A 24,552-nucleotide genomic window follows, 5' to 3' on the forward strand; every position below is an offset into this window, starting at 1 on the left:
GAGGAGGCGGAGGTTTGAGCCAGTCCCAAGGCCCCGGGAATCTGCCCCCCCAACCCTTTGGAGAGCGGCAGGGAGGGCTGAAGGCACTAAAGAGAAGGAGACATGGACGTGATCCCAGAGGAAGGAGGCCCCCCCCCCGCACAGCTGCAGTCAGAGACGCTGCTTGTTTCTCCGCAGGTGTGAATCCTGCAGGCCCGGCTCCCTGGGGAAGGGCAGAGTTAAGGGGATGGGGCATCCTTCCAGGCACTGGTGGTGTCTCTCTAGAGCAGGCCCGTGGAGCTGCTCTTTGCTGGTGTCACTGCACCCTCCCACCTCATCTGCTGGGAATGCAGGAGCCCCCGGCCAGCAGGGAGCTCAGGAGAGCTGCTGCCAGCCATGGCCAGCCGAGACCCTCCTGGGGCGATCCCACTGCCCCTTCTCCACCCTGTCCAGGGCTGGGGTGGGCTCAACCCAACGGCCCAGCCCACTCCCTGCTCTAACCAACCACAGCATGGGGGCACCTTGACGGCTTCTGACAGCCACAATGGCAGTTCCTCGGGGGAGGGAGGGGTGAAAGCCCCACAATGCACTGCAGGGAAAGGCGACATTTGCATAAGCCAAGCGGTGCTGGCCCAGGGGGTCAATGGCCCCCAGTCCCAAGGCACCTAGAAATCTGACTTCCCCGTGAGGCCCAGAGGAGATGAGGAAGTAAGAACCGTTTGGGGGTGGGGGGCACCTTCCGTATAACCAGAAGGGAAAGGGTTAACAGCCCCCCAGGAAATCTCCCCTTAGTGCCCATCCCTGTCCCCTTATGCCTGGAGCCTGGGGGGCCGAGCTGCCCTCCCCTGCAGAGCCCCGGGCTACTCCCGCAGCTCCGCTCAGCTCAGACTCTCTGCCTCCCTTCTGCTAGCCCCGCCTTCCTTCCACTAGCCCCGCCTCCTTTCCACTAGCCCCGCCTTCCTTCCACTAGCCCCGCCTCCTTTCTGCTAGCCCCGCCTCTGTGAGTCCCTCTGGCTCCTCCATGTCCTTCCTCTCTCAGCCCTGCTGGGGGAGCCGATCCCCCCTGCTCAGCACCCGCCCTCACGCAACCAACACCCCTGCAGGCCCCAGCGCTGGGCACTGACCCTCCTGCAGGATCCCCCGGAACAGGGCCCGCACCCCACCAGTGGGTAACGGGAGCCCAGGGCCTTCTGGAGGGGGCAGGATCTGGGACCCAGCTCTCGTGTGGGTCACAGGCCCCGCAAATTCCCTTCGCCCACAGCTGGGGGAGTTGTTCCCATCCGGGCAAAGCAGGTGAAAATGCCCTCACCCACCTCCTGGGGGCACTTTGCACCCTGCACGGGGGGTGACGGGGTCTCTGCCCCCCTGGCTAAGCACCTCTGGACCAGTTCGTGGAACCAACCCCACCTGCCTCTCCCACCTCCACGGCAAGCGAGATGGGGCTGGGGGCAGTTCTGTGAACCCCCCGGCCCAGCTAAGGGCACCGGGCTGCGGTTCTGGACCACCCAGCCCAATCAGAGGGGACCGGGCTGCAGTTCTGGATCCCCCAGCCCAATCAGAGGGGACCGGGCTGCAGTTCTGGACCCCCCAGCCCAATCAGAGGGGACCGGGCCACGGTCCTGAGCCCCCAGCCCAATCAGAGGGGACCGGGCCGTGGTTCTGGACCCCCCAGCCCAATCAGAGGGGACCGGGCCGCGGTTCTGGATCCCCCAGCCCAATCAGAGGGGACTGGGCCGTGGTTCTGGACCCCCCAGCCCAATCAGAGGGGACTGGGCTGCGGTTCTGGATCCCCCAGCCCAATCAGAGGGGACCGGGCCGCGGTTCTGGATCCCCCAGCCCAATCAGAGGGGACCGGGCCGTGGTTCTGGATCCCCCAGCCCAATCAGAGGGGACCGGGCCGTGGTTCTGGATCCCCCAGCCCAATCAGAGGGGACTGGGCCGCGGTCCTGAGCCCCCAGCCCAATCAGAGGGGACCGGGCCGCGGTCCTGAGCCCCCAGCCCAATCAGAGGGGACCGGGCCGCGGTCCTGAGCCCCCAGCCCAATCAGAGGGGACCGGGCTGCGGTTCTGGATCCCCCAGCCCAATCAGAGGGGACCGGGCCATGGTTCTGGACCCCCCAGCCCAATCAGAGGGGACCGGGCCGCGGTTCTGGATCCCCCAGCCCAATCAGAGGGGACCGGGCCGCGGTTCTGGATCCCCCAGCCCAATCAGAGGGGACTGGGCCGCGGTTCTGGACCCCCCAGCCCAATCAGAGGGGACCGGGCCGTGGTTCTGGATCCCCCAGCCCAATCAGAGGGGACCGGGCCGTGGTTCTGGATCCCCCAGCCCAATCAGAGGGGACCGGGCCGTGGTTCTGGATCCCCCAGCCCAATCAGAGGGGACCGGGCCGTGGTTCTGTTGCCCTCCGGCCCTCCCCGGTTTACAGGAGAAGAACCGTTACGTGACGACAAAAGTCCAGGTTTGTGGCTGGTTTCAAGTGATGCAGCCGGGCGTCTCCCCCATGCCTGGCGGGTGTGAGCCCCACACTGGGCTCCCTGCCCGGCCCCTCTGCCGCCTGCCACAGTCTCCGCTCTGCGCCCTGGAGAAGCTGCAGGCTGGCGCTGGAGCTTGTGGGTAGATCAGTGGGGCGGCCGGCAGGGGGAGGGCTGGGGAATCCTGCCAGGCTGGCATCTCGCCCGGCCCCGGGTCACTAGCTGCTAGTCCGGTGCTGCTTTAGCACTGTATAAACGTCGTCCACTTTGCTGAGTCCCTCAAAGAAAGGCAGCAGGTCCAGGAGCTCCGTGTCGGCCATGTTATCAAACCACGACGCCACCGGCACCTGCGGAGAGACCCCCGGGAGGTTAGCCGGGCGCGGTGCCGACGCAGCACAGGGCAGAGCCAGCCCTCGCAGGGTCCCCGGGCAAACCCGCTGGAGCCTCAGCGAGCGGCTCCTGCCTCACGCAGCCATGAGCGGCAGCCTGCCCCAGGGCGTGCTGGGAGACAGGCGCCTCCAGCACTGCAAATCCCCATCCCTGTGCCCTTTCTGCGCCTGGCGGGGGAGCATCCTGGCGAGCTGTGCCAGCCAGCCAGGCCACGGGGGGCGTTAACCTGGCATCCCGGCCAATCGGATCCTGGGCTGCCACCCAAAATCTGCCCTGCTGCGTCCACTGGAGACAGGAGTCGCCTTCGCTTCCTGTCCTAAACGGCCGCACGGTGCCTGCCAGCCCCACCCCAGAGGCAGCTGCAGCTCGGCCCGGGGGAGGGGTCCCTCGACACAGTGTGCAGAGCCCGGATTCGCCAGGACGTCGGGCCAGCCCCAAGGGAGCCGCCCCCGAGCGAGTGCCCCCCCGACTCAGCAGCTCTAAGGGGAAAGGAAAGGCCCGGTGGGACGGTGCCAGTACCCCAGGACAGACGGCAGCGTGCTGGGAGCAAGCCAGCCGCCAGCTCTGAGAAAGCAGCATCTGCCAGAACCTCCCTGTGACGGGGGGAGAGGGGGTGGGGGAGGCAGCCCCGGGACTCTCTGAGCCTTCAAGGGCTCTCCAGTCACCTGCCCTTCCCCATCTGGGACCACCGGGGTGCAGCCTGATTCTCTCCACTGCCCACTGGGGCCACCTGGCATTTCATGTCAGCAACCAGACTCGAACGCTGCTCCGAAAGCCCAGGCCCCTGCGCTAAGGGAGACTCCCCGTTTGCTGCAAGCAGTACAGGGCATATGACACACAGCTGAGCAGAGCCGGTTTAATTCAGTAGGGGGCTGCTGCTCCCCCCCAGACACACAGCTCGGCCAATGCCCCTTTCTCCCGACCCCCAGCCTGGGACAGTGTGAACCGAGTTACCCCAATAACCCATCCCTCTGGTGAGCATGAATCAGTCGCGTCACTGGGCTGAGACACCCCCCATAACTCATGTCTGAACCAGGCCCCCGGACGTGAGAGTCCTGAACCCGCTGAGCCACTGCAGCTGCCCCCCCACCGCCGCCGCCCCCGCCGCTCCCTACCGCGTTGTCGGGGTGGAAGATGTAGGAGGCCGGGGAGTTGTCCACGATGATGATGCGGCTCAGGTCCCGGCCCAGGCGGCTCAGGTCCTTCACGTAGTTGCCGCGGTGGAAGACGCAGGACTCGCGGAAGAGGCGGGCGCGGAAAGCTCCCCATTTGTCCAGCAGGTCGGCCACAGGATCCGCGTACTGGGGGCCGGGGGACACGCTCAGGCTCAGCCAAAGGGGAGCCGGGGAGGGGCCGAGCCCCGGGCCCTTTGGCTGCTGGCCGAGGGCACTCGGGGGTCCCCCTCCCCGGGGGACACATCCCAGCACATGAGAGCACGGGGCAGCCTCAGGCAGCAGCCACCCCAAAGCCGCTGCACAGGCTCCTAGGCACCTCCCGTCCCTGAAGCATTGTGGGGGCACCGCGGGCGCAATGAATGGCTGAACTGGAGGGACAGCTTGGTCTAGTGATCGGGGCCAGGACTCCTGGGTCCTATCCTGGCTCTGGGAGGGGAGTGAGGACTAGTGGTTGGAGCAGGGCAGGCTGGGAGCCAGGACTCCTGGGTCCTATCCTGGCTCTGGGAGGGGAGTGAGGGCTAGTGGTTGGCAGAGGGCAGGCCAGGAGCCAGGACGCCTGGGTCCTATCCTAGCTCTGGGAGGGGAGTGGGGGCTGGTGGGTTAGAGCGGGGGGGCTGAGAGCCAGGACTCCTGGGTCCTATCCTGGCTCTAGGAGGGGCGTGAGGACTAGTGGTTGGAGCAGGGGGGGCTGGGATCCAGGACTCCTGGGTCCTATCCTGGCTCTGGGAGGGGAGTGAGGACTAGTGGTTGGAGCAGGGGGGGCTGGGATCCAGGACTCCTGGGTCCTATCCTGGCTCTGGGAGGGGAGTGAGGACTAGTGGTTGGAGCAGGGCAGGCTGGGAGCCAGGACTCCTGGGTCCTATCCTGGCTCTGGGAGGGGAGTGAGGACTAGTGGTTGGAGCAGGGCAGGCCAGGAGCCAGGACGCCTGGGTCCTATCCTAGCTCTGGGATGGGAGTGGGGGCTGGTGGGTTAGAGCAGGGGGGTCTGAGAGCCAGGACTCCTGGTTCTTATCCTGGCTCTAGGAGGGGCGTGAGGGCTAGTGGTTGGCGTAGGCCGGGCCGGAGGCCAGGACTCCCGGGTGCTATCCTGGCTCTGGGAGTCCCGTCTCTGGTGCCGTAGCTGGGGGGAGGGCAGGCCGGTGCCCGCAGGCTGCCCGGCGTCGGGCGCTCACCTTGGCCAGGCTGGCGGTGAAGAGCACACACTCGAAGAGCTCGCCCATGCGCCGCAGGAACTCGTCCACGTACGGGCGCTTCAGCACGTACACCTGGGGGAGGGGCAGCGTGAGCCGGCGGCCGCGGGGCTGGGGACGGGCAGCGCCCAGCGAGATGGGGCCCCTGGCGCCTGGGACTGAGCCACCCACTGACCCAGGGGGAACCCGGCGCCCCCCCAGCCCTGCCTGTGTCTGAGCTGGGGGAGAACCCAGGGCAGGCTGGGGGGGCGGAGGGGAAGGTGCCAGGCTTGCCGTGCCCTGAGCCCCTTTGCAGCTCCCCGGGCGGCGTCTCTCCGGCGTCTCCACCCGAAGCTGCCGGCCGGCTCCGGCGCCAAGTAATCGAGAACAGGCCGACTGCGCAGACCACAGCCTATCCTGGATTACTTGAACCCGGCGCCAGCCTCCGTGCGGGGCAGGGACCTGCCTGCTGAATGGCGCCCGACGGTGGGAAAGTCAGCCCGGGGCTCCCCCCGCAGGAAGCCTTTGGCTGCCAGCCCCCCCCCCCCCCCAGGAAAGGGGGAAGGTGGAGTGAGTGGGGGGGAACTGCTGCCCCAAAGAGCCAGGCAGCACCACGTCTCAGTGCCCAGGTCGCTGCCCCCCCCGGCCCGGGCTCTTGGAACCAGCCGGGCTCCCCGGTGCCTGCCCAGGGGCCTGAGGTCCCCCCTCCTCGGCTGGGCACCTCCAGGGCTGGGGGAGGGGGAGGGCGCTGGCTCCGATGCCAAGGGGCCCAGCAGCCAGGCCTCCCCAGCAGGGGCTGAGCCCCCCCTCACCTGGTGCATGATGCCGTCAATCTCGACAGGAATGATGAAGTCGGCGTTGTTCACGGGCTGCGGAGGGCACAGGAGTCAGTGTGGGACCCCCCCTCCTCTGCCCCCATGGGTCTCCTGACCCCTTCCCATCACCTGGGGATCCCCCCACCCACGCCCTCACCCCCCACACCTGTGGTCACACCCTCCCCTTCCCCCTGGGATTCCCCTGGCCACACACTCCCCATCCTCCTGGGATTCCCCTGGCCACGCCTACCCCTGGTTCCCATGGCAATGCCCACCCCTTCCCCATGGGATTCCCCTGGCCACGCCCTCCCCTGGTTCCCATGGCAATGCCCACCCCTTCCCCCTGGGATTCCCCTGGCCACACCCTCCCCTGGTTCCCATGGCTACGCCCTCCCCTTTCCCCTGGGATTCCCCTGGCCACACCCTCCCCTGGTTCCCATGGCTACGCCCTCCCCTTCCCCCTGGCAATGCCCTCCCGGCCGTGCCAGCAGATGCCCCAGCCCCCTTGGAGGATCAAGGTTGGGTGAATGCAAAGCTCCCTCCCCAGCCTCAGAAGGGTGGAGCTTGGCCTAGGAGGCTCCTCCCCTTCCCACGGGGGCACCCCCAAGACAGGGAGCCATGGTGCTGCCCTGCCCCCACACGGGGCACTACTGCGTCCGACTCAGGACCTGGGGCAGGACTTTGGGGGCACCGGGGCAAAGCGAGTGAATGTGCAGGGGAGAGACAGACCCCAAGAAAGGAGACGGGGGATGGGGCGGGGTGGTGGGGAGAACAGTAGGGGGTGGAGCAGAGGGGACAGGCCAGGCAGGGAGGGAGGATGGGGGGGGCACAGGGGCAGGTCGAGCGGGGGAGGGAGGATGGGGGGGCACAGGGGCAGGCCGGGGGGGCAGGGAGGCCGGATGGGGGGCACAGGGGCAGGCCGGGGGGGCAGGGAGGCCGGATGGGGGGCACAGGGGCAGGCCGGGCAGGGGAGGGAGGGAGGATGGGGGGGCACAGGGGCAGGCTGTGGGGGGGCAGGGAGGGAGGCCGGGGCCCCCCCAGGCAGGGGCTCACCTTGAAGGAGCTGTGCACCAGCGTCTCGTCCAGGTCGATGACCACACACAGCTTGCTGGCGTCCTGGGGTTTGATCTCGGGCAGGAGGTACTTGACAGCGGCCTGGGGGGGCGACGGGGGGGGGGCGTTGGAGTATCCGGCTGGCAGTGGGCACCATGGGCCAGGAGGCGGGTGAGCCCGGGGCCCCACACCACACCCTGGCCAGAGGAGCAGGCCTGCCCAGCCCAGCTCCGCTCAGCCCATCTCCCAATCCCTCACTTCCTGTCCTAAACTTCCCAGCAGCAGGGACCCGTCAGGCTCGGGAACGGGTGGGGGGAGCCCCTTTGCTTGGGGCAGTTAAAGGTGGGCCGTAGGGAACGTGCTGCCCCGGCCCCGCTGCCCTCGGCCCTTTCTGAGCGGCAGGCTGGTGTTGCTGTGTGCGGCTCCCCAGCTGCAGCGCTGCTCCCCAGAGGCGGCTGCATTGGGGGCTCATCAGCAATGCCAATCACTGACTGCTGCCTAGTGTGACTGGCCCACCAGGCGCACACCAGCCCTGGGTCCCAGGGGCAGCCCCGTGCAGCCCCCTGAGCCGCCCCGGGCTGGGAAGAACTGGCTCAGCTCGGGGCTGCGCTGGCGCTGCCGGGCACCAGGGGGCACTGGCAGCCCCGGGCGCAGGAGCCGATAATCCACTCAAACCTGCCGGGGAGCAGGGAAAGGCGGCAGCCGCGGTCAGGGCCGATCGGCCTAGAGCAAAGCCGGGGATTACGCGGGCCACGTCGGGGGGCTGCCCATCCTGCCCGGCTCTGGGCATCGCGGGCCGGCCCAGCGCGCCCTGGGGACGAGGAGAACGGCCCTCGGGACTGCGGGGGGCGCTAGGGCTGCCGGGAAATCCTGGCCCTGTCTGCCCGGCCCCAGCGGGCATCGCACAGCGCCTGCCCATGGCCGAGCGACTGCTCCCCCAGCAGCAGCAGGGGGCGCTCTCTCCTCCCAGTCAGTGCTGGTCCCATCATGGCACTAGGGGGCGCTGTGCTGCACGGAGCAGGGGGGGTCAGCAGGGGTCGCTCTCCCCTCCCGGGGGGCACTGGGGGGTGCAGTGCTGCATGGAGCGGGGGGGGTCAGCAGGGGGCGCTCTCCCCTCCCGGGGGGCACAGGGGGGTGCAGTGCTGCAAGGAGCGGGGGGGGTCAGCAGGGGTCGCTCTCCCCTCCCGGGGGGCACGGGGGGGCGCTGTGCTGCAGGGAGCGGGGAGGGGGTCAGCAGGGGGCGCTCTCCCCTCCCAGGGGGGCACTGGGGGGCACTGTGCTGCAGGGAGCGGGGGGGGGTCAGCAGGGGGCGCTCTCCCCTCCCAGGGGGGCACTGGGGGGTGCAGTGCTGCACGGAGCGGGGGGGGGTCAGCAGGGGGCGCTCTCCCCTCCCAGGGCGGCACTGGGGGGTGCAGTGCTGCAAGGAGCGGGGGGGGTCAGCAGGGGGCGCTCTCCCCTCCCAGGGGGGCAGTGGGGGGGGCAGTGCTGCACGGAGCGGGGGGGGTCAGCAGGGGGCGCTCTCCCCTCCCAGGGGGGCACTGGGGGGTGCAGTGCTGCACAGAGCGGGGGGGGTCAGCAGGGGGCGCTCTCCCCTCCCGGGGGGCACTGGGGGGCGCCATGCTGCACGGAGCGGGGGGGGTCAGCAGGGGGCGCTCTCCCCTCCCAGGGGGGCACTGGGGGGTGCAGTGCTGCAAGGAGCGGGGGGGGGGACAGCAGGGGGCACACTCCCCTCCCGGGGGGCAGAGGGGGGGGCGATGCTGCATGGAGCGGGGGGGGGTCAGCAGGGGGCGCTCTCCCCTCCCAGGGGGGCACTGGGGGGTGCAGTGCTGCATGGAGCGGGGGGGGGTCAGCAGGGGGCGCTCTCCCCTCCCAGGGGGGCACTGGGGGGTGCAGTGCTGCACGGAGCGGGGGGGGGTCAGCAGGGGGCGCTCTCCCCTCCCGGGGGGCACTGGGGGGCGCGATGCTGCACAGAGCGGGGGGGGGTCAGCAGGGGGCGCTCTCCCCTCCCGGGGGGCACTGGGGGGTGCAGTGCTGCAGGGAGCGGGGGGGGGGTCAGCGGGGGGGCTCACCCCTCCCGGAGGGCACTGGGGGGTGCAGTGCTGCACGGTGCGGGGGGGGTCCGCAGGGGGCACTCTCCCCTCCCGGGGGGCACTGGGGGGCGCTGTGCTGCAGGGAGCGGGGGGGGTCAGCAGGGGGCGCTCTCCCCTCCCAGGGGGCACTGGGGGGCGCCATGCTGCATGGAGCGGGGGGGGTCAGCAGGGGGCGCTCTCCCCTCCCAGGGGGGCACTGGGGGGTGCAGTGCTGCATGGAGCGGGGGGGGGGTCAGCCGGGGGGGATATCCCAACCCGGGGGGCACTGGGGGGCGCGATGCTGCATGGAGCGGGGGGGGGTCGGCAGGGGGCGCTCTCCCCTCCCAGGGGGGCACTGGGGGGTGCAGTGCTGCACGGAGCGGGGGGGGGTCAGCAGGGGGCGCTCTCCCCTCCCAGGGGGGCACTGGGGGGTGCAGTGCTGCACGGAGCGGGGGGGGGTCAGCAGGGGGCGCTCTCCCCTCCCGGGGGGCACCGGGGGGCGCGATGCTGCACAGAGTGGGGGGGTCAGCAGGGGGCGCTCTCCCCTCCCGGGGGGCACTGGGGGGTGCAGTGCAGCAGGGAGCGGGGGGGGGTCAGCAGGGGGCGCTCTCCCCTCCCAGGGGGGCACGGGGGGGTGCAGTGCTGCACGGAGCGGGGGGGGGTCAGCAGGGGGCACTCTCCCCTCCCGGGGGGCACTGGGGGGTGCAGTGCTGCACGGAGCGGGGGGGGGTCAGCAGGGGGCGCTCTCCCCTCCCAGGGGGGCACTGGGGGGTGCAGTGCTGCACGGAGCGGGGGGGGTCAGCAGGGGGCGCTCTCCCCTGGCAGGGGGGCACTGGGGGGTGCAGTGCTGCACGGAGCGGGGGGGGTCAGCAGGGGGCGCTCTCCCCTGGCAGGGACCAGGCTGTGGATTTACCATTGTCCAGCCGAGGTGTCAAACTCCCGTCCCGTGGCCGTTAAACCCCCTGGCACTTTGCCCAGCCTCGGGGCACCAGCCCCAGGGCCCAGCCTCAGTTTCCCCCGTTCACTGCTCACTCCCTGCTCTGGCCCGGCCCAGCGCGGCTGGACCCTGGCGTCTGGGGGCCCCGGGGGGAGGATCAGCCTGTGACCTACGGGGGGCGGGCAGGAAACGCAATAACCCGACTGCCTGGGTCCCACTCGGCGGCGGCCCCCACGGTCCCAGCCCTGGCTTCTGCCTCTGCCACGCGCCGTGCCACCATCGGGAGCTGCCCCTGCCCCAGCTGATGGAGGGCATGACCCCGGCCCCCTCCCAAAGCTTCGCCTGGGCACGTACCACCCATGGGAAGGGGGGCCAGGGAGGAGAGAAACTGCCCCAAAGCAGATCCCAGAGCCCTTGGGGACCCCTGTTTTTGTGGGGGGAGGGAGGGAGGGGAGCGATGGACCCACAGGCTGGGGGGGGGAGGGGGCGCTGCCAGAGGGAACAGCTCCAACCAAGGAGATGCTTGTGGGAGCCTGGTGCCCCCCCAGCCCCAATCATCCTGGGTCAGCGGGCAGGCCTGGCACAGGCTCCTGGAGAGGCCGGGACGAGGAGGGGGGGGCAGCCTCCAGCGCTGGGGCTGCTGGGCTGCCCGGGGGGGAGGCCCTGGGGGGCCTGGCATGGCCGGGCGGGCAGAGGGGCGGGCGCAGGGCTCAGCCCAGGGAAGCAGGATTCCCGTGAGCGGGGCCGGGCGGGTGAGGGGCGGGCGCAGGGCTCAGCCCAGGGAAGCAGGATTCCCGTGAGCGGGGCCGGGCGGGTGAGGGGCGGGCGCAGGGCTCAGCCCAGGGAAGCAGGGTTCCCGTGAGCGGGGCCGGGCGGGCAGCGGGGCGGGCGCGGGGCTCAGCCCAGGGAAGCAGGGATCCCGTGCGCGGGGGCCAGGCGGGCGCGGGGCCGGGCCGGCCTGCGGGGCTCAGCCCAGGGAAGCAGGGTTCCCGCGCGCGGGGGCCGGGCGGGCGAGGGGCGGGCGGGTGAGGGGCGGGCGCGGGGCCGGGCGGGCAGAGGGGCGGGCGGGCGGGGGGCTCGTCCCAGGGAAGCAGGATTCCCGTGAGGGGGGCCGGGCGGGCGGGGGGCTCGTCCCAGGGAAGCAGGGTTCCCGTGAGGGGGGCTGGGCGGGCGGGGGGCTCATCCCAGGGAAGCAGGGTTCCCGTGCGGGGGCCGGACGGGCAGAGGGGCGGGCGGGGGGCTGGTCCCAGGGAAGCAGGGTTCCCGTGAGGGGGGCCGGGCGGGCGCGGGGCTCGTCCCAGGGAAGCAGGGTTCCCGCGCGGGGCCGGCGGGCGGGGGGCTCGTCCCAGGGAAGCAGGGTTCCCGCGCGGGGCCGGGCGGGGGGGGGGCTCGTCCCAGGGAAGCAGGGTTCCCGCGCGGGGCCGGCGGGCGGGGGGCTCGTCCCAGGGAAGCAGGGTTCCCGCGCGGGGCCGGCGGGCGGGGGGCTGGTCCCAGGGAAGCAGGGTTCCCGCGCGGGGCCGGCGGGCGCGGGGCTCGTCCCAGGGAAGCAGGGTTCCCGCGCGGGGCCGGCGGGCGGGGGGCTCGTCCCAGGGAAGCAGGGTTCCCGCGCGGGGCCGGCGGGCGGGGGGCTCGTCCCAGGGAAGCAGGGTTCCCGCGCGGGGCCGGCCGGCGGGCGGGGCTGGTCCCAGGGAAGCAGGGTTCCCGCGCGGGGCCGGCCGGCGGGCGGGGGGCTGGTCCCAGGGAAGCAGGGTTCCCGCGCGGGGCCGGCGGGCGGGGGGCTCGTCCCAGGGAAGCAGGGTTCCCGCGCGGGGCCGGCGGGCGGGGGGCTGGTCCCAGGGAAGCAGGGTTCCCGCGCGGGGCCGGCGGGCGGGGCTGGTCCCAGGGAAGCAGGGTTCCCGCGCGGGGCCGGCGGGCGGGGGGCTGCCCCGGGAGGTGCCCCGTACCTTGGGCCCGGCGCCGTTCTCCTCCACCAGCAGCGGCGCGTTGTTGTTGACCGGGACGGCGTCCGAGGCGTCATGGCAGAGGCAGCAGAAGAGGGACTGGAAGATGCTGCGGTTCCGGGGCTTCTTGGAGGGCGATGGGCTGTGAGCACCTGCGGGGCACAGGCGGGGAAGGGGTTAATCCACACGGCGTCCCCCCCCCGGGCGCCCCACCTGGTGCCCGCCCAGCTGCAGCCCATTCCCATGGACACGGGCACCCCCACCCCCGAGGGCACTGGGCCAGGGCTCTGCCTGGGGGCCGCTAAGGGCTCCCCCTGCCTGCTGGCCTGAGCATGGGCTTGGGGGGCCCCTGGGGGATGGGCAGTGCCGGGGGCGGGGCCAGGTGGGTGCCGTGGCTGAGGAGTGGGGGGTGCGCCCAGGTGACCATCCAGGTGTATCGGGGCTGGCACCTGCCGGGGAGGGGCCGGGGGGGGCTGCAGCCCAGCCACATGGCAGGAAGCCAAGCGCTGCTGCCCCCTGGGGAGCCCCTTTTGGGGGAGCAGCCCCTCCCCCCTCCTCCCCCCAGCCCAAGGGCTCAGGTCCCACCACCCAGCAGGACCCACCGCCCCCGGTCGCCCAGCCAGCCAGGACAAGTCACCCCCAGAACTGCCAGCACGGCCAGAGCAGGGGCCTGGGGGCCAGGACTCCTGGGTTCTCTCCCCCGCTCTGGGGGGACAGTGGGGTCTAGTGGCCAGAGCAGGGGCCTGGGGGCCAGGACTCCTGGGTTCTCTCCCCGGCTCTGGGGGGACAGTGGGGCCCAGTGGCTACAGCAAGGGGGCCGGACTCCTGGTGTAAACGAGGGCAAGATTTGGCCCTTGGTGTTTCATGTGGCTCTGCCCCGTCACCCCCTTGTGACACCCACATCCCCAGCTGCTGCCTTCGCCTGCAGCCCCCGGCGGGTTCTCTGCTCGCGCTCACCCGCGGGGTCCCGTCCTCCCCTCCCCCTGCTCCCCACGGGCCGTGTGGGGCTGGCGCGGCCGAGGGCTCCAGGGACGATGCCCCCGGGCGGGGGCAGAGGCAGCGTCTCCAAAGCGAGCCGGGGGCACGGGCGCAGCCAGGGGGGCGACAGGCTCCGGCCGGGGGAGCTGCCCAGACGGGGCACAGGGCGGGGACCCTGCGGGCAGCTGCACCGGCCCCTGCCCCTGGCAGAGCCAGGCCAAGCCAAGGTGCCCCCCCCCTCGCTGATATGGAAGGGTCAATGGGGGGGGGCTTTATTGAGCGGGGGACTGAGCCAGGGGCTGGGCAAGGTTCTCCCATAGGGAACCTCATCTCTGCACTGCTACCCCCGGCCTGGACTCCCCCCAGCTCTGTCGGTGCCCCTCACTCCCGACCCGCAGCCCCTGCTAGCCCGGCCCTTCCTGTCCAGCTCTGCCGGTGCCCCTCACTCCCAACCTGCAGCCCCCGGTTATCCCAGCCCTGGGCTCCCCCAGCTCTGCCGGTGCCCCTCACTCCCAACCTGCAGCCCCCGGTTATCCCAGCCCTGGGCTCCCCCAGCTCTGCCGGTGCCCCTCACTCCCAACCCGCAGCCCCTGCTAGCCCAGGCCTGGGCCCCCCCAACTCTGCCGGTGCCCCTCACTCCCGACCCGCAGCCCCCACTAGCCCAGCCCTGGGCTCCCCCAACTCTGCCAGTGCCCCTCACTCCCGACCTGCAGCCCCTGCCCTGCCGGTGCCCCTCACTCCCGACCCGCAGCCCCTGCCAGCCCATCCCTGCCCCCCACAGCTCTGCCTGTGCCCCTCACTCCCGACCCACAGCTCCCCCATTGCTAATATCAACTTCAACTCCTCCAATGTCCCCTTCACCCCCCGCCCCCAATCACACACGCACAGTTCGCTCCCCAGGCCTCACACCCCTGTGCGGCGCCCGGCACCACGTCTCTCTCTCCAGGTCGGGATTAACCTGCTCTCCTGCATAATCCACTTGAAGCGACCACTCCACACACTTAATCCGGCCCGAGATAACGAGATTCCTCCTGCTCCGTCTGCCGGACTCCGGACGCCCGGCGCGCAGCAGGGGAGAATGCCAGGGCCCCGGCCCCTCGGCACAGGCTCCTCCGAGCCCCACAGCTGCCTGACTTGATACTAAAGCGGTGCCTGGGGCCCAGGGTGAGGGAGGGTGTGAGGGTCCATGCGGGGGGGCAAGAGGTCTTTCTCCTCCTGATCTTCGCACTTGGGGGAGAAATCCAGGGCCTAAGCCAGCCAACTAGAGATAGCCAGAGACTGCCCAGCTGTGCCGGTGCCCCTCACTCCCGACCCGCAGCCCCTAGTTATCCCAGCCCTGGGCTCCCCAGCCCTGCCGGTGCCCCTCACTCCCGACCCGCAGCCCCTGCTATCCCAGCCCTGCCCGTCCAGCTCTACCGGTGCCCCTCACTCCCGACCCGCAGCCCCTGCTATCCCCACCAAATCCGACCCCTGCAAGACTCAAACCTGGGCCATTGGGATGAACGGCTGCCCCGATCCTCGGTGCCAGAACCTCTCCTCCCCCCACTCCTCCCCCATGCTGTGAGTGGAGCAGCTCGGGCCACGCTGGGTACAGGGGGCTGCTGGCACCTGCCCTCTGCCGCCTTTCCCTGCCCTGCAGCGAGCTGGGAACGATGGGCCAGTGACCCTGCCGGTCTCACCCCCAGGCACATTAACCCCTTTGGCGCCTGCGTGGAGAGATCAGGCCCTGCCGACCCCACACAGGGTCCCAGCCCCTGGGCACCTCGGGCAGCGAGGACAAGGTACCCGGCCCCTGGGCAGAGACAGCCAGGCCTGAAACCCGGCCAGGGGCCCCACCCCGGGGCTCAGACCTACCCGGGGCGCACTCAGGGCCTGGCTGCTCCTCACACGTGGGCTGGGCTGGGGTGGGGGGGTCGCTTGTCCTGCCAGCAGAGCCCCATAGAACAGGGCTCAATCCCACCCGCACCTGCTCCCCACCTCCCCACTGCAGACGTTCCCGAGATCCCCGCTGGCCCCTCCCCCCGCAGCTGAAGGGACCATGTGGCCAGGACACAGCGGGTGGGGAGGGGGAGATGAGGCCAAGGACACCCCCCCCCCCAGCCCTGCCAGCCGCGCTGTGCTACAGGCACGTGGCTAAATCTGTATCCCGGGAGCTGCCACAGCCGCTCCCCCTGGCATCTCCCTCCCCTCCGTGCCAGCCCAGCCCGGGCCCCTCCCCTCGCCCGGAGTCTCTGGCGGAGCTGTGGGCTGGCACGTGCCCCTGCCCACGGTTCACCCAGCGTCCAATTTCTCGCCCTGCCCGGGCGTTGGCACGAGGGCCTGGCCGGGCGTGACAAGGGCCAGCCAGGGATCCAACCCAGCCTCCCACCCCCTCCGGAGATGCCAGCCACCTCTGGGGCGATGGGGACAGGATGTCGGTGGGTGACACCCCCACAGTCCCGGCCTCCCCAGGACTCTGCCCCCCTCGGGTCCGAGATCAGCTCCTGGCACCCGCCCAGCCCCCGTTTCCTGCCAGCGGGCGGCAGGGGCCACGCATGGGACAGGAGGGGGGGGGGGCAGGCCTGGCGCAGGAACCGCCCCGGGCGAGCGCTGACGCAGGCTGGCGGGATTGTGTGTCCGAATGCACAAATATTTAGAGAGAGGCCGGCAGGAATGCAGCCGCCGCGGGCCAGAGCCGCTGGCCACCCACAAACTCAGCCCTGCAGCGCGCGCTCGGAGACTGGGTGTGTACACGACACGGCCCCCTGCAGGGACAGGTTTTTGCACACACATGTGCACCCACACACGACACACACACGCGTGGACACACGCCCAGGTGGACATGTACACACAGATCGGGGGCCTTCCAGGCTAGGATTTGCTGGCAGCGTTTCCCCGTCAAACCAGCCCAGGCTGCCCTGGGATCTGTGACGACGCCTCACGCCGGGCACCATCCGGGCTCCAACCCGGGACGCGCCAGCCTCTGCCGGCCTCACCACTGGAGGGGGCCGCTGAGCCGCCCCGGGCCAGGCCAGGCGACATCGGCTCGGCCAACGCCCCCCCCCCATCCCTGCAAAACGCCGAAATACAGAAAACTGCAAAGTTAACGACCCCCCCCCAGCCAGTGTGCCCAGCCCACGGGAGACCCTACAATAACAAACCAGCCCAAGCTGCACAGCCCTCCCCAGCCCCCCCCCGCCCCATAACCCAGCAGGGCTGGCGAGCGACCAGACCCATGGGCTGGCGCCTCCCTCCCCCACCCCTGCCCCGCGGGACCCTGCGCTGGCCTCACCCCTCACCAGCGACGCTGAGCCTGGGACAGATGGGGGGGCTGGTTAGTGCTGGCTGCCCTCAGGGGCGGGCGTGTTCGTGGGGTACCGAGCAACCCCCCTGGAGCCAGAGCATGGCAGGGCGAGGGGGGGACCTCCTGGCACGGAGCCAGGCCTTACAGCGGGGGCAGCGGGGGGTGGGGGGCACAGCTGTGCCCTGGGGCAGCCCCTCGTCTCCCTCGGGAAGCGGATGGGAACAAAGACCATTTCCTCCATGGGCTTGGCTGGCACTGGCCAGGGACCAGACTTCACGAGCGGGGGAGGGGAGGGGGTTGGCAGGAAACGCTGCCCAGGAGCCTGTGATTGTCCAGGAACTGCGGGCGGTGCCCGGGGGCAGCACGTCTGCCAGGGGCGGGGCAGGCTGGAGTCCCGGCAGGAACGGGGAAGTGGCAAATTATTAACCAGCAGCCGGATCCACCAGCCCCGGCCCGGTCCCTTCGCCTCCAGCAGGGCCGCCGGGCGCTGTCTGGACAATGGCCGACAGGGATGCCCATCGCCCGGCCCACAAATGCAGCCGCCTCTGGGGAGGGACGCGACGGCCGCTTAACAGCCGCGCAGCACAGGAAGCCAAGGAGAGGATCCAGCAGCGGGGCAGAGAGGGGCAGAATGGGGCCAGACCCACAGATCTCAGTGGCAAGGCAGCATCTGCCAGAGCATAACCCGCCCCCCTGCCTAGGAGGGGAGCTTCCCCCCTCCCAGCCCAGAGAGGAGAGCGCCCCATTCCCTGCAGCACAGCGCCCCCTAGCGCTGCACTGGGGCCAGCCCAGCCCCCGAGGGGAGAGCGCCCCGCATGGAGCCCCCCGCCCTGTGCACAGCCCCCCCCAGGGCCCCCATGGAGCCCCCCGCCCTGTGCACAACCCCCCCCACGGCCCCCATGGAGCCCCCCGCCCTGTGCACAGCCCCCCCCTACGGCCCCCATGGAGCCCCCCACCCTGTGCACAACCCCCCCTACGGCCCCCATGGAGCCCCCCGCCCTGTGCACAACCCCCCCCAGGGCCCCCATGGAGCCCCCCGCCCTGTGCACAGCCCCCGAGGGGAGAGCGCCCCACATGGAGCCCCCCGCCCTGTGCACAGCCCCCCCCAGGGCCCCCATGGAGCCCCCCCTGCCTGTGCACAGCCCCCCCCATGGCCCCCATGGAGCCCCCTGCCCTGTGCACAGCCCCCCCCTACGGCCCCCATGGAGCCCCCCGCCCTGTGCACAACCCCCCCCACGGCCCCCATGGAGCCCCCCGCCCTGTGCACAGCCCCCCCTAGGGCCCCCATGACACAGCCAGGGGTCGAGCTGCAGGCTACCAGCGTGAGTAGCTGAGTCCGTGTTCCCCTCGTGGTTGTGTGCGTGTGCCCCTGAGTGTGCCCCCTGGCAGCAGGGCGGGGGGGTCAGGGCCCCCGGCTGTCTCTGCCCATGTGCCCCCCGCTGCCAATGGGCACAAGCGGCTTCGCTCTGACACGGCAGCCAGGTGCCCGCCGGGCTGGGCTCCACTGGCCATGGGAACCGGCCACTCCAAAGGGGCTGCTCTAACCCCCCCACCCATCGAACCCCAGCGCAGGGAGAGCCCGGACCCCCCCCCACACCACACCACCTCCCCCGCAGTTGCCATGACAACAGCTTTGTTTTGGTTTTCTGCTGCTTTCGACCTTTGATCCCAAGGACAAGAGCCTCCCCCCCCCCCCCCCAGCAGGGCCAGGAACCCTGGGAGTCAGGAGTGAGGGGCTGGGATAACAGCTCTGCCGGGGCCCTCACTCTCCCCCTCCCCCCCAGCTCTGCCGGTGCCCCTCACTCCGACCCGCAGCCCCTGCTACCCCCGGCTTGGACTCCCCCCAGCTCTGCCGGCGCCCCTCACTCCCGACCCGCAGCCCCTGCTAGCCCGGCCCTGGGCTCCCCCAGCTCTGCCGGTGCCCCTCACTCCGACCCGCAGCCCCTGCTAGCCCCGGCTTGGACTCCCCCAGCTCTGCCGGCGCCCCTCACTCCCGACCCGCAGCCCCTGCTAGCCCGGCCCTGGGCTCCCCCCCAGCTCTGCCGGTGCCCCTCACTCCCGACCCGCAGCCCCTGCTAGCCCGGCCCTGGGCTCCCCCAGCTCTGCCGGTGCCCCTCACTCCCGACCCGCAGCCCCTGCTAGCCCAGCCCCATCGGCCGTGCCCGGCTCAGGGGAGGCCGAGCCCCTGGTTTTGCCACCAAGCTGCTGCTGCCGGCTGGACACAGACCGTCCCCCGACGGGGGGCTGGGGTGGGTCTCTGCTGGCTTTACCCCGCGGGGAGCTGGGCCCAGCTGACAGGTCTGGGCTAAGGTGCACTCAACCAGGGACACTGGGGAGAACCAAGGCCAGGACGTCAGGTTCTCTGTACCCCCCAGCAACCACCAGGGCAGGGAAACCGGCCCCTGTCCTGCCCCCTGCCCCGGCCCTGTCCTGCCCCAGGGCTCTGCCCACAAAGCTCCGTTCTGCCCCCTCCATCCCCATTCGCTCCCCAGCCTGAGCTCTTGTGCGGCCTCGCTCGGGGGCTGTGAAGCAGCTGCCGCATCCCCCCTTCCCCAGAGGTGGCTGCATTTCCAGGGCGGGCGGCCGTGCCAGTGGGCGCGGGGCGAGGGCAGGGCGCCGGCAGCCATTGCTAACGCGGGAGGTCGGGGAGAGGCCAGGGCAGGAGGGGGAAGGAAGGGACAGGCCAGCAGGCCGGTTGCACAGGCCCCTTTCTGACCTTCGGGCCTGGCTCAGCTTCGGCTCCCTTCAGAAGTGCCAGGGACCCGCCGGGGCACAGCTCACTCGGCCCTGGCAGGCGGTACAGGCTGGTGCCAGCTCTGTGCCCAGCCTAGTGACAATGGCTTCTGCCCCCCCCCCCCCGATCTCCAGCCTCTCCTCTGCGCTCGCCCTCCTCCGGCTTCCACGCCCTCCACTGCCCCGTTTGCCGGGGGTTCACCCTTCTTGTGCCCAGAGATCGCTCCCAGCCTGTGCCCGCCCTGAGCCCCAGCTCCGGGGCCTCTCTGCTGCTGAGCCAAAAGCTGAAGTGTAACCCCCCCGCACCCGCTGCCTCCAGCCCAGTCAGACCCCACAAGCGCCAGTGACGCCCCCCTCTGCTCGGCTTCCCCTGGGGGCAGCTGCTGCCAAAGGTGTGTCCCTGACCCCTCCCCCCGGCGAGCAGATAACACGGCAGAACTGCTTCAGGGGTTCCCTGCAGCGAGTCTGGCGAGCAGGGACCAGCTCCTCCGGCTGCCACCTCTGTCCTGGCAGAAACCGCGAGCGCCTTGGAAGTTCTATACAAGTTTCCCCTGTTCTTGAGCTGCAGCATGTGCCCGAGGCTGCAGACGGATGGTGGCCCGGGGAGGAGCGTGAACGTTCATCCCAGTGTTCATGACTCTGAACCCTACTGATGACAAAGGTCAGCTCAACCTCTGATGGGTTGAAGCAGCAAGTCCAGCCAATTGGGCATTGTGGGCGGAGCCCCCAAAACGCCTCCCCCCAGTTTGTTAGTTAATTCATTGCGGACAGCCACCCACCGCCAGTGGTGCGGCAGGAACGCTGATGGGCAGGAAACTGACCAATCAGAATGAGCGCTGAGTGTTTCCAGGATAGTCATTGGCCGGAGGGTTACAGGCACGCCCCCCTGTGCAGCAGCATGATCCGGCGTGGGCGGAGCCCAAGGAAGGGGCCGTGGGAAGGGTGTGTGACTTGGTGGGTGGATGGACAGAGGCAGGAACATTCGGGGGGTGCCGGGGGGCCGTGTTCAAGGACAGGGAGCAGGAGGGGGGTGAAATGGACCGAGGTGAAGAAGGCCCCTGAGAGCGAGATCTTGAGGGTGCGGAGCTGCCCCTCCCCCAGGGAAGGGGCAGAAAACCCCCACAGGCGGGCGGGACACCGACCGACCAGCGCCCCAGAAACCGGAGAATCCTGGGGGCAGGGAACAGGCCACTTCCCAGCCCCCTCGTGGAGGTTCCCAGGACGCTGCGAGTGTAACAAGCTCCAGCCGCGTTTCAGCCTGGACTAAACCTGCCAGGCGAACAGCCGGGGTCTCCCACCAGCCAGGCGGGCGGTCAGCACGGCCGAGAGCCCCCGCAACGCGCCCAGCTGCCCAGGCAGGCGGCTAGCAGCAGCCCCTCAGGAGAGCCCCAGATGTTCCCCGTTGATCTCAGCACACGGGGCACGTTCAGCCTGGGATTTCCTTGCCCAGGGGCCCAGGGCCTGCCGGCTCCCAGACAAACAGCCCAGAGCTCTTAGCAGCACCAAAGCTTAACGCCGAAGGACAAGGAGGCTGCAGCCAGCCAGGGTTGTGCACCCCCGACATGCAAGACTTTGCAGCAGAAGCAGGCGCAGACTCAGCCCCCGCCTTGGAAAACTCAGCTCCCTGCCGCCAGACCTGAAGGAGACTCCCCAGGGGTGCCTAGCAGTACAGGTGTATGACACACAAGTCAACAGCTCTGACTCCAGCCAGCGGGGGGCAGCCCTGACACACACCAAGCCGCATGTTTAGCTAAAATATCGCACAGGTATCTGGATTATCGGCTCTGGGATTTACACCAAGGGGGAGAAGTTTGTCCGTGTTCATTCCCCTCCCCCTCCCTCCGCCACGGCAGAGGCTGCCAGTTGTAGGAGTTTCACCGGCATTTCCCCATTAACAGGCCTGGAAAATGACACCTCTGTTTGCCCACAGAATAGACCCAGGAGCAGCTAGGCAAGCGTCCCTCTTCCCTGCCCCCACCCCATGCGTCTCCTCTGCTCTGGGGAGACCACCCCCGCCCCCCAGTCTCTATGGTGCATTCAGTCCCTGACGGCTCTGCCATTGTCCTGCTGCTTGCGGTGAGATGACGCCGGCCCCGAGGAGCTGAACTGACAGCAACAAACCCAGCACCCAGCATGGTCAGGCACTGGGAGCTGCCGCGCCTCCTGATCTGTCGGTGTCCCTCATCCCCGACCCGCAGCCCCTGCTAGCCCAGCCCTGGGCTCCCCCCCCAGCTCTGCCAGTGCCCCTCAATCCCGACCCGCAGCCCCTGCTAGCCCAGCCCTGGGCTCCGCCACAGCTCTGCCAGTGCCCCTCACTCCCGACCCGCAGCCCCTGCTAGCCCAGTTCTCCTCCCTGCAGCTCTGCCAGTGCCCCTCACTCCCGACCCACAGGCCCTGCTAGCCCAGCCCTGGGCTCCTCCCTGCATCTCTGCAGGTGCCCCTCACTCCTGACCCACAGGCCCCTGCCAGCCCTGCCCTGGGCTCTGCCTGTACAGAAACCAGTCAGTAGCGCTGACCCCAGAAGCAGTTGTGCTGTGGACTCACCCTCTACTAGGGATCAGGTGAAGACCCAGCAAATTCATGTCACTTGTTCCCCCGGTAGGATCCGCCCCCCGACCCGCTCCCCAGGGCCGGGCGCTCAGGCCTGGAGGTGTCCAGCTCCCCGGCTCTCATTACGCTTCCTCCAGGCCCCTGCTCCCTCTGAAACCTCAAGCAAGTCCCTGTCTCTCTCCCTGCCTCCAGCCCGGCCCAGGCTGGGATTTCAGCCGCCGCTTTGGCTGTTCGGGCTGTGTCCGTATCAGACCAGGCCTCAGCTTCCCCGGACGCGCCGTTGGGACGGCGTCAGGGCTGCAGGCCGGAGGGATCCGACGCCGGCACCATTACCCTGACCGGGGGGCTACACACACGTTTTATCCCCGGCAGGGGGTGGGGGGCGATTTCTATCCCCCCAGCAGGGGGCGCTGGGGCACAGCTGCTTTCTTCCCCCCTTGCATCTCAACCATGTTTTCATCGGCACCACAGGACCCGGGGGCTGGAGGCTGCGGGGGGCTCAGACCGGGCCATGGAGCCGCTGAGAGGAGGAGCAGAAAGCTCCCAACACCCCTCGCTCCCAGCGGGTCAGCGTGACTGACAGCTGTCAATCCCCCAGTGAGGCTAGGAGACCCCGTCTGCTGCTCCCTGCCCCCGGGCAGGACTGTGCGTGGCTGAGGGAGGTGGCACGGCCTAGCAGCCCAGGACCCGGCGGGACCCAGGTTCAATCCCCGCTCTGCCAGGTGTCCCTCTCCGCTCTGCCTCGATTTCCCCCTCCGGGCAGCGGGGGTGAAAACACCCTGTGATGTGACAGCCCCCGCCCGCCCCGGGGAGCGCTTCACTGGCACTGGACAAAACGCCCTACAGCTGGGCCGGGCCGGGCCCGCTTCCCAGACCCCCACCCTGCCTCTGTTCCCTGGGGCAGCGGGATGTGCATTTCCCCTGGGGATGGGGGTCACTCCCCTTAGGATACAGGCAATAAGACCCCCCCACCCACCCCCAGTCCCAACATCCTCCAGTCCAGAGCGACACCCATTCACCAGGCCCCCGCTGGAGACAGATCCTCCGAACCTGAAACTGCCCCAGCACCTCAGGCCCTGCCCTCCCCCACCCAGGGCGAGCCCTTCCCCTAACGAGCTCCCAACCTACAGCCCGAGGGGCAGGTTCCGATCTGGGCTCCGCCGGGGCGAATCCAGACCAATCCCCTGGAGAACGGTTCCCCCAGCGTCCGTCCGGGGCAGTTGTTCCCGATTCACCCCAGCGGAGCCGAGATCAGAACCTGCCCCTTGACCTTTCTCTGCGAGCGTCCCCGGCCGATGGTCTGGCCCGTCGGGGTGCCAGGCTGGGGAGACGTCGGACGAGCACTTCCGCACTCCCGGCTGAGCCCGCGCCAGACGCATTGCCCCTAAGGGGACAGCGCCGACCCCACGCACCAGCCTCTCATGCCCTCCCCACTGCGGCTGGCCCGGCACAGAGACCCCTAGAAGTGCCCAGGCAGCAGCGGAAGGGGGCTCCAGGGTCTCTGGCAGGTTGTACCAATGGCCCCTTCCCTCCGCCCCAACACCAGAGCTGGGATGCCCGGCGGGGGTCAGGTTATTTCCACAGGGCTGCGTCAGTCCTTTCAAAAACCCACCTCCCTCACTGGGCCCTGAGGAGCACCGAGATCCTCCCCCCCCCCCCCGGGCATCAGCCAGCCCCACCGGGGCCAGAGCCCCCCAAGTGTGGGTCGAAGACCTCCAGCGGGCAGGGATCCGTGCCCAACCCCGTGCAACCCCCAGCCATGCACAGGCTGGGCAAACACCAGGGCAGAGTCCAGGACGCTGGAGTGGGGCAGGGGCCAGGCCCCTGGCTGCAGCCCCGCCCCCCCGCCCTGACCCCAGCTGACATGGCCTGAGAAGCCTCCCTGGATCCAGGGGGCAGAAAAGCAACATTTGAAAATAAACCCGGCCGCTTGGGGCGCTTCAAAACCAACCCACCGGGGGTGGGGGGGAAGCTGTGGGGCAGAAACTCCTGCCCCCCCCCCCAGCCCTAGGGTTGCCACCGCCCAGCCCTGGCCTCATGCCCCGCCACAGCCAGAGCTTTGGGTCGCCCGCCCTGCCCTGCCCCGCCCGGGGCGCGGCGGGGAAGACCCGGGGCTCGCCAGGGCAGTGCAGACAGCGCCGAGCGCTGGGAGGGGGGGGGGGACCGGGACAAGCCCCCTGGAGCAGGGGCCGGTTTCTGGTTTGATTTTGGGCCCCCGACCCAGAGGCGATCAGAGGCCGCGGGGGTCGCTCTGCGGAGCATGCACAGCCCCCCGCCCCAGTGCTTTGCACAAGGCCATTTATTGGGGGGGGTTTGGAGTTCAGTGCACGCGACGCTGCCCCCCCCCGCCCCGCCCCCACGCCGGGGCGCAGTTACCTTTCTCCTGCAGAGGGGTGTTCACCTCTTCCTTGCTAACCTGGGTGATCATGGACTGACTGTCCATTAGCCCAGAAGTGTTGGCCGGGGGGGGTCCCTCCTCCGCTGGCTCCTCCCGCCGCGCTCCGATCCTCCAGGAGTTACTTCGGGGGCGGATCGGGCGGCGGGGAGGGGGGGGAAATGGCCCCCCCAACCAAAGGAAAAAAGGGGGAGGGGAAAATGGGGGGGGAAGAAAAACAAAAAAGGGGGAGAGAGAAAGAGGCGCCCGCGGAGGAAACTTTGTTACAACATGGAGTTTCCTCTTCACAATTTCTGCTACAAACATGGAACCCGGACGCGGTTTCAAGGAACCCCTTAAAAGGGCGATGGTACGGGGCGCTGCCAAGGTGGGAAGGAGACCCCCCTTCCCCCCCCCCACACTTCCCCGGTGAGTCACTCGGGCACATTACACTGCGCCCCAGCCATCCGGGTCCCCGAAACGCCCCCGAATCCAGCCCGTGACCAACCCCGCACGTATCCGGCAGAGCGGAATTGCTTTTGTCCAGCCCCGAAATGCAGCCAACTCTGGGGTGGGGCAGGGCAGCTGTTTAGACAAGGATTGCTTACCTGGTGCTGAGATGCAGCCACCTCTGGG

The 24,552-nt window shown here is 70.1% G+C and overlaps 1 protein-coding gene across 1 annotated transcript; it reads right to left on the minus strand.

The window, feature by feature from the left end:
• Window positions 1–2,033: 2,033 nt before the first annotated feature.
• CTDSP1 (CTD small phosphatase 1) lies at window positions 2,034–24,189 on the minus strand. Its single transcript, XM_044978594.1, has 7 exons — window positions 23,919–24,189; window positions 12,002–12,150; window positions 7,053–7,154; window positions 5,997–6,053; window positions 5,188–5,280; window positions 3,956–4,141; window positions 2,034–2,797 (listed from the first exon to the last, which is right to left on the minus strand). The coding sequence occupies exons 1-7, from the start codon at window positions 23,983–23,985 to the stop codon at window positions 2,669–2,671; spliced, it is 783 nt and encodes a 260-aa protein (XP_044834529.1). The 5' UTR covers window positions 23,986–24,189; the 3' UTR covers window positions 2,034–2,668.
• Window positions 24,190–24,552: the final 363 nt, after the last annotated feature.

This window comes from Mauremys mutica, chromosome 10 (assembly GCF_020497125.1).
Source record: "Mauremys mutica isolate MM-2020 ecotype Southern chromosome 10, ASM2049712v1, whole genome shotgun sequence".
In the NCBI taxonomy this organism is placed as follows: domain Eukaryota; kingdom Metazoa; phylum Chordata; order Testudines; family Geoemydidae; genus Mauremys; species Mauremys mutica.

Bases quoted from the DNA above. Each gene is read 5' to 3' on its own strand.
- CTDSP1 (XM_044978594.1), bottom strand. From the start codon at position 23,985: ATGGACAGTCAGTCCATGATCACCCAGGTTAGCAAGGAAGAGGTGAAC. The intron at 6,054-7,052 runs GTGAGCCCCTGC...TGCCCTCCGCAG, and splicing joins TGGTGCACAGCTCCTTCAAG to CCCGTGAACAACGCCGACTT. The intron at 5,281-5,996 runs GTGAGGGGGGGC...CCCCTCCCCCAG, and splicing joins TTGACGGCATCATGCACCAG to GTGTACGTGCTGAAGCGCCC.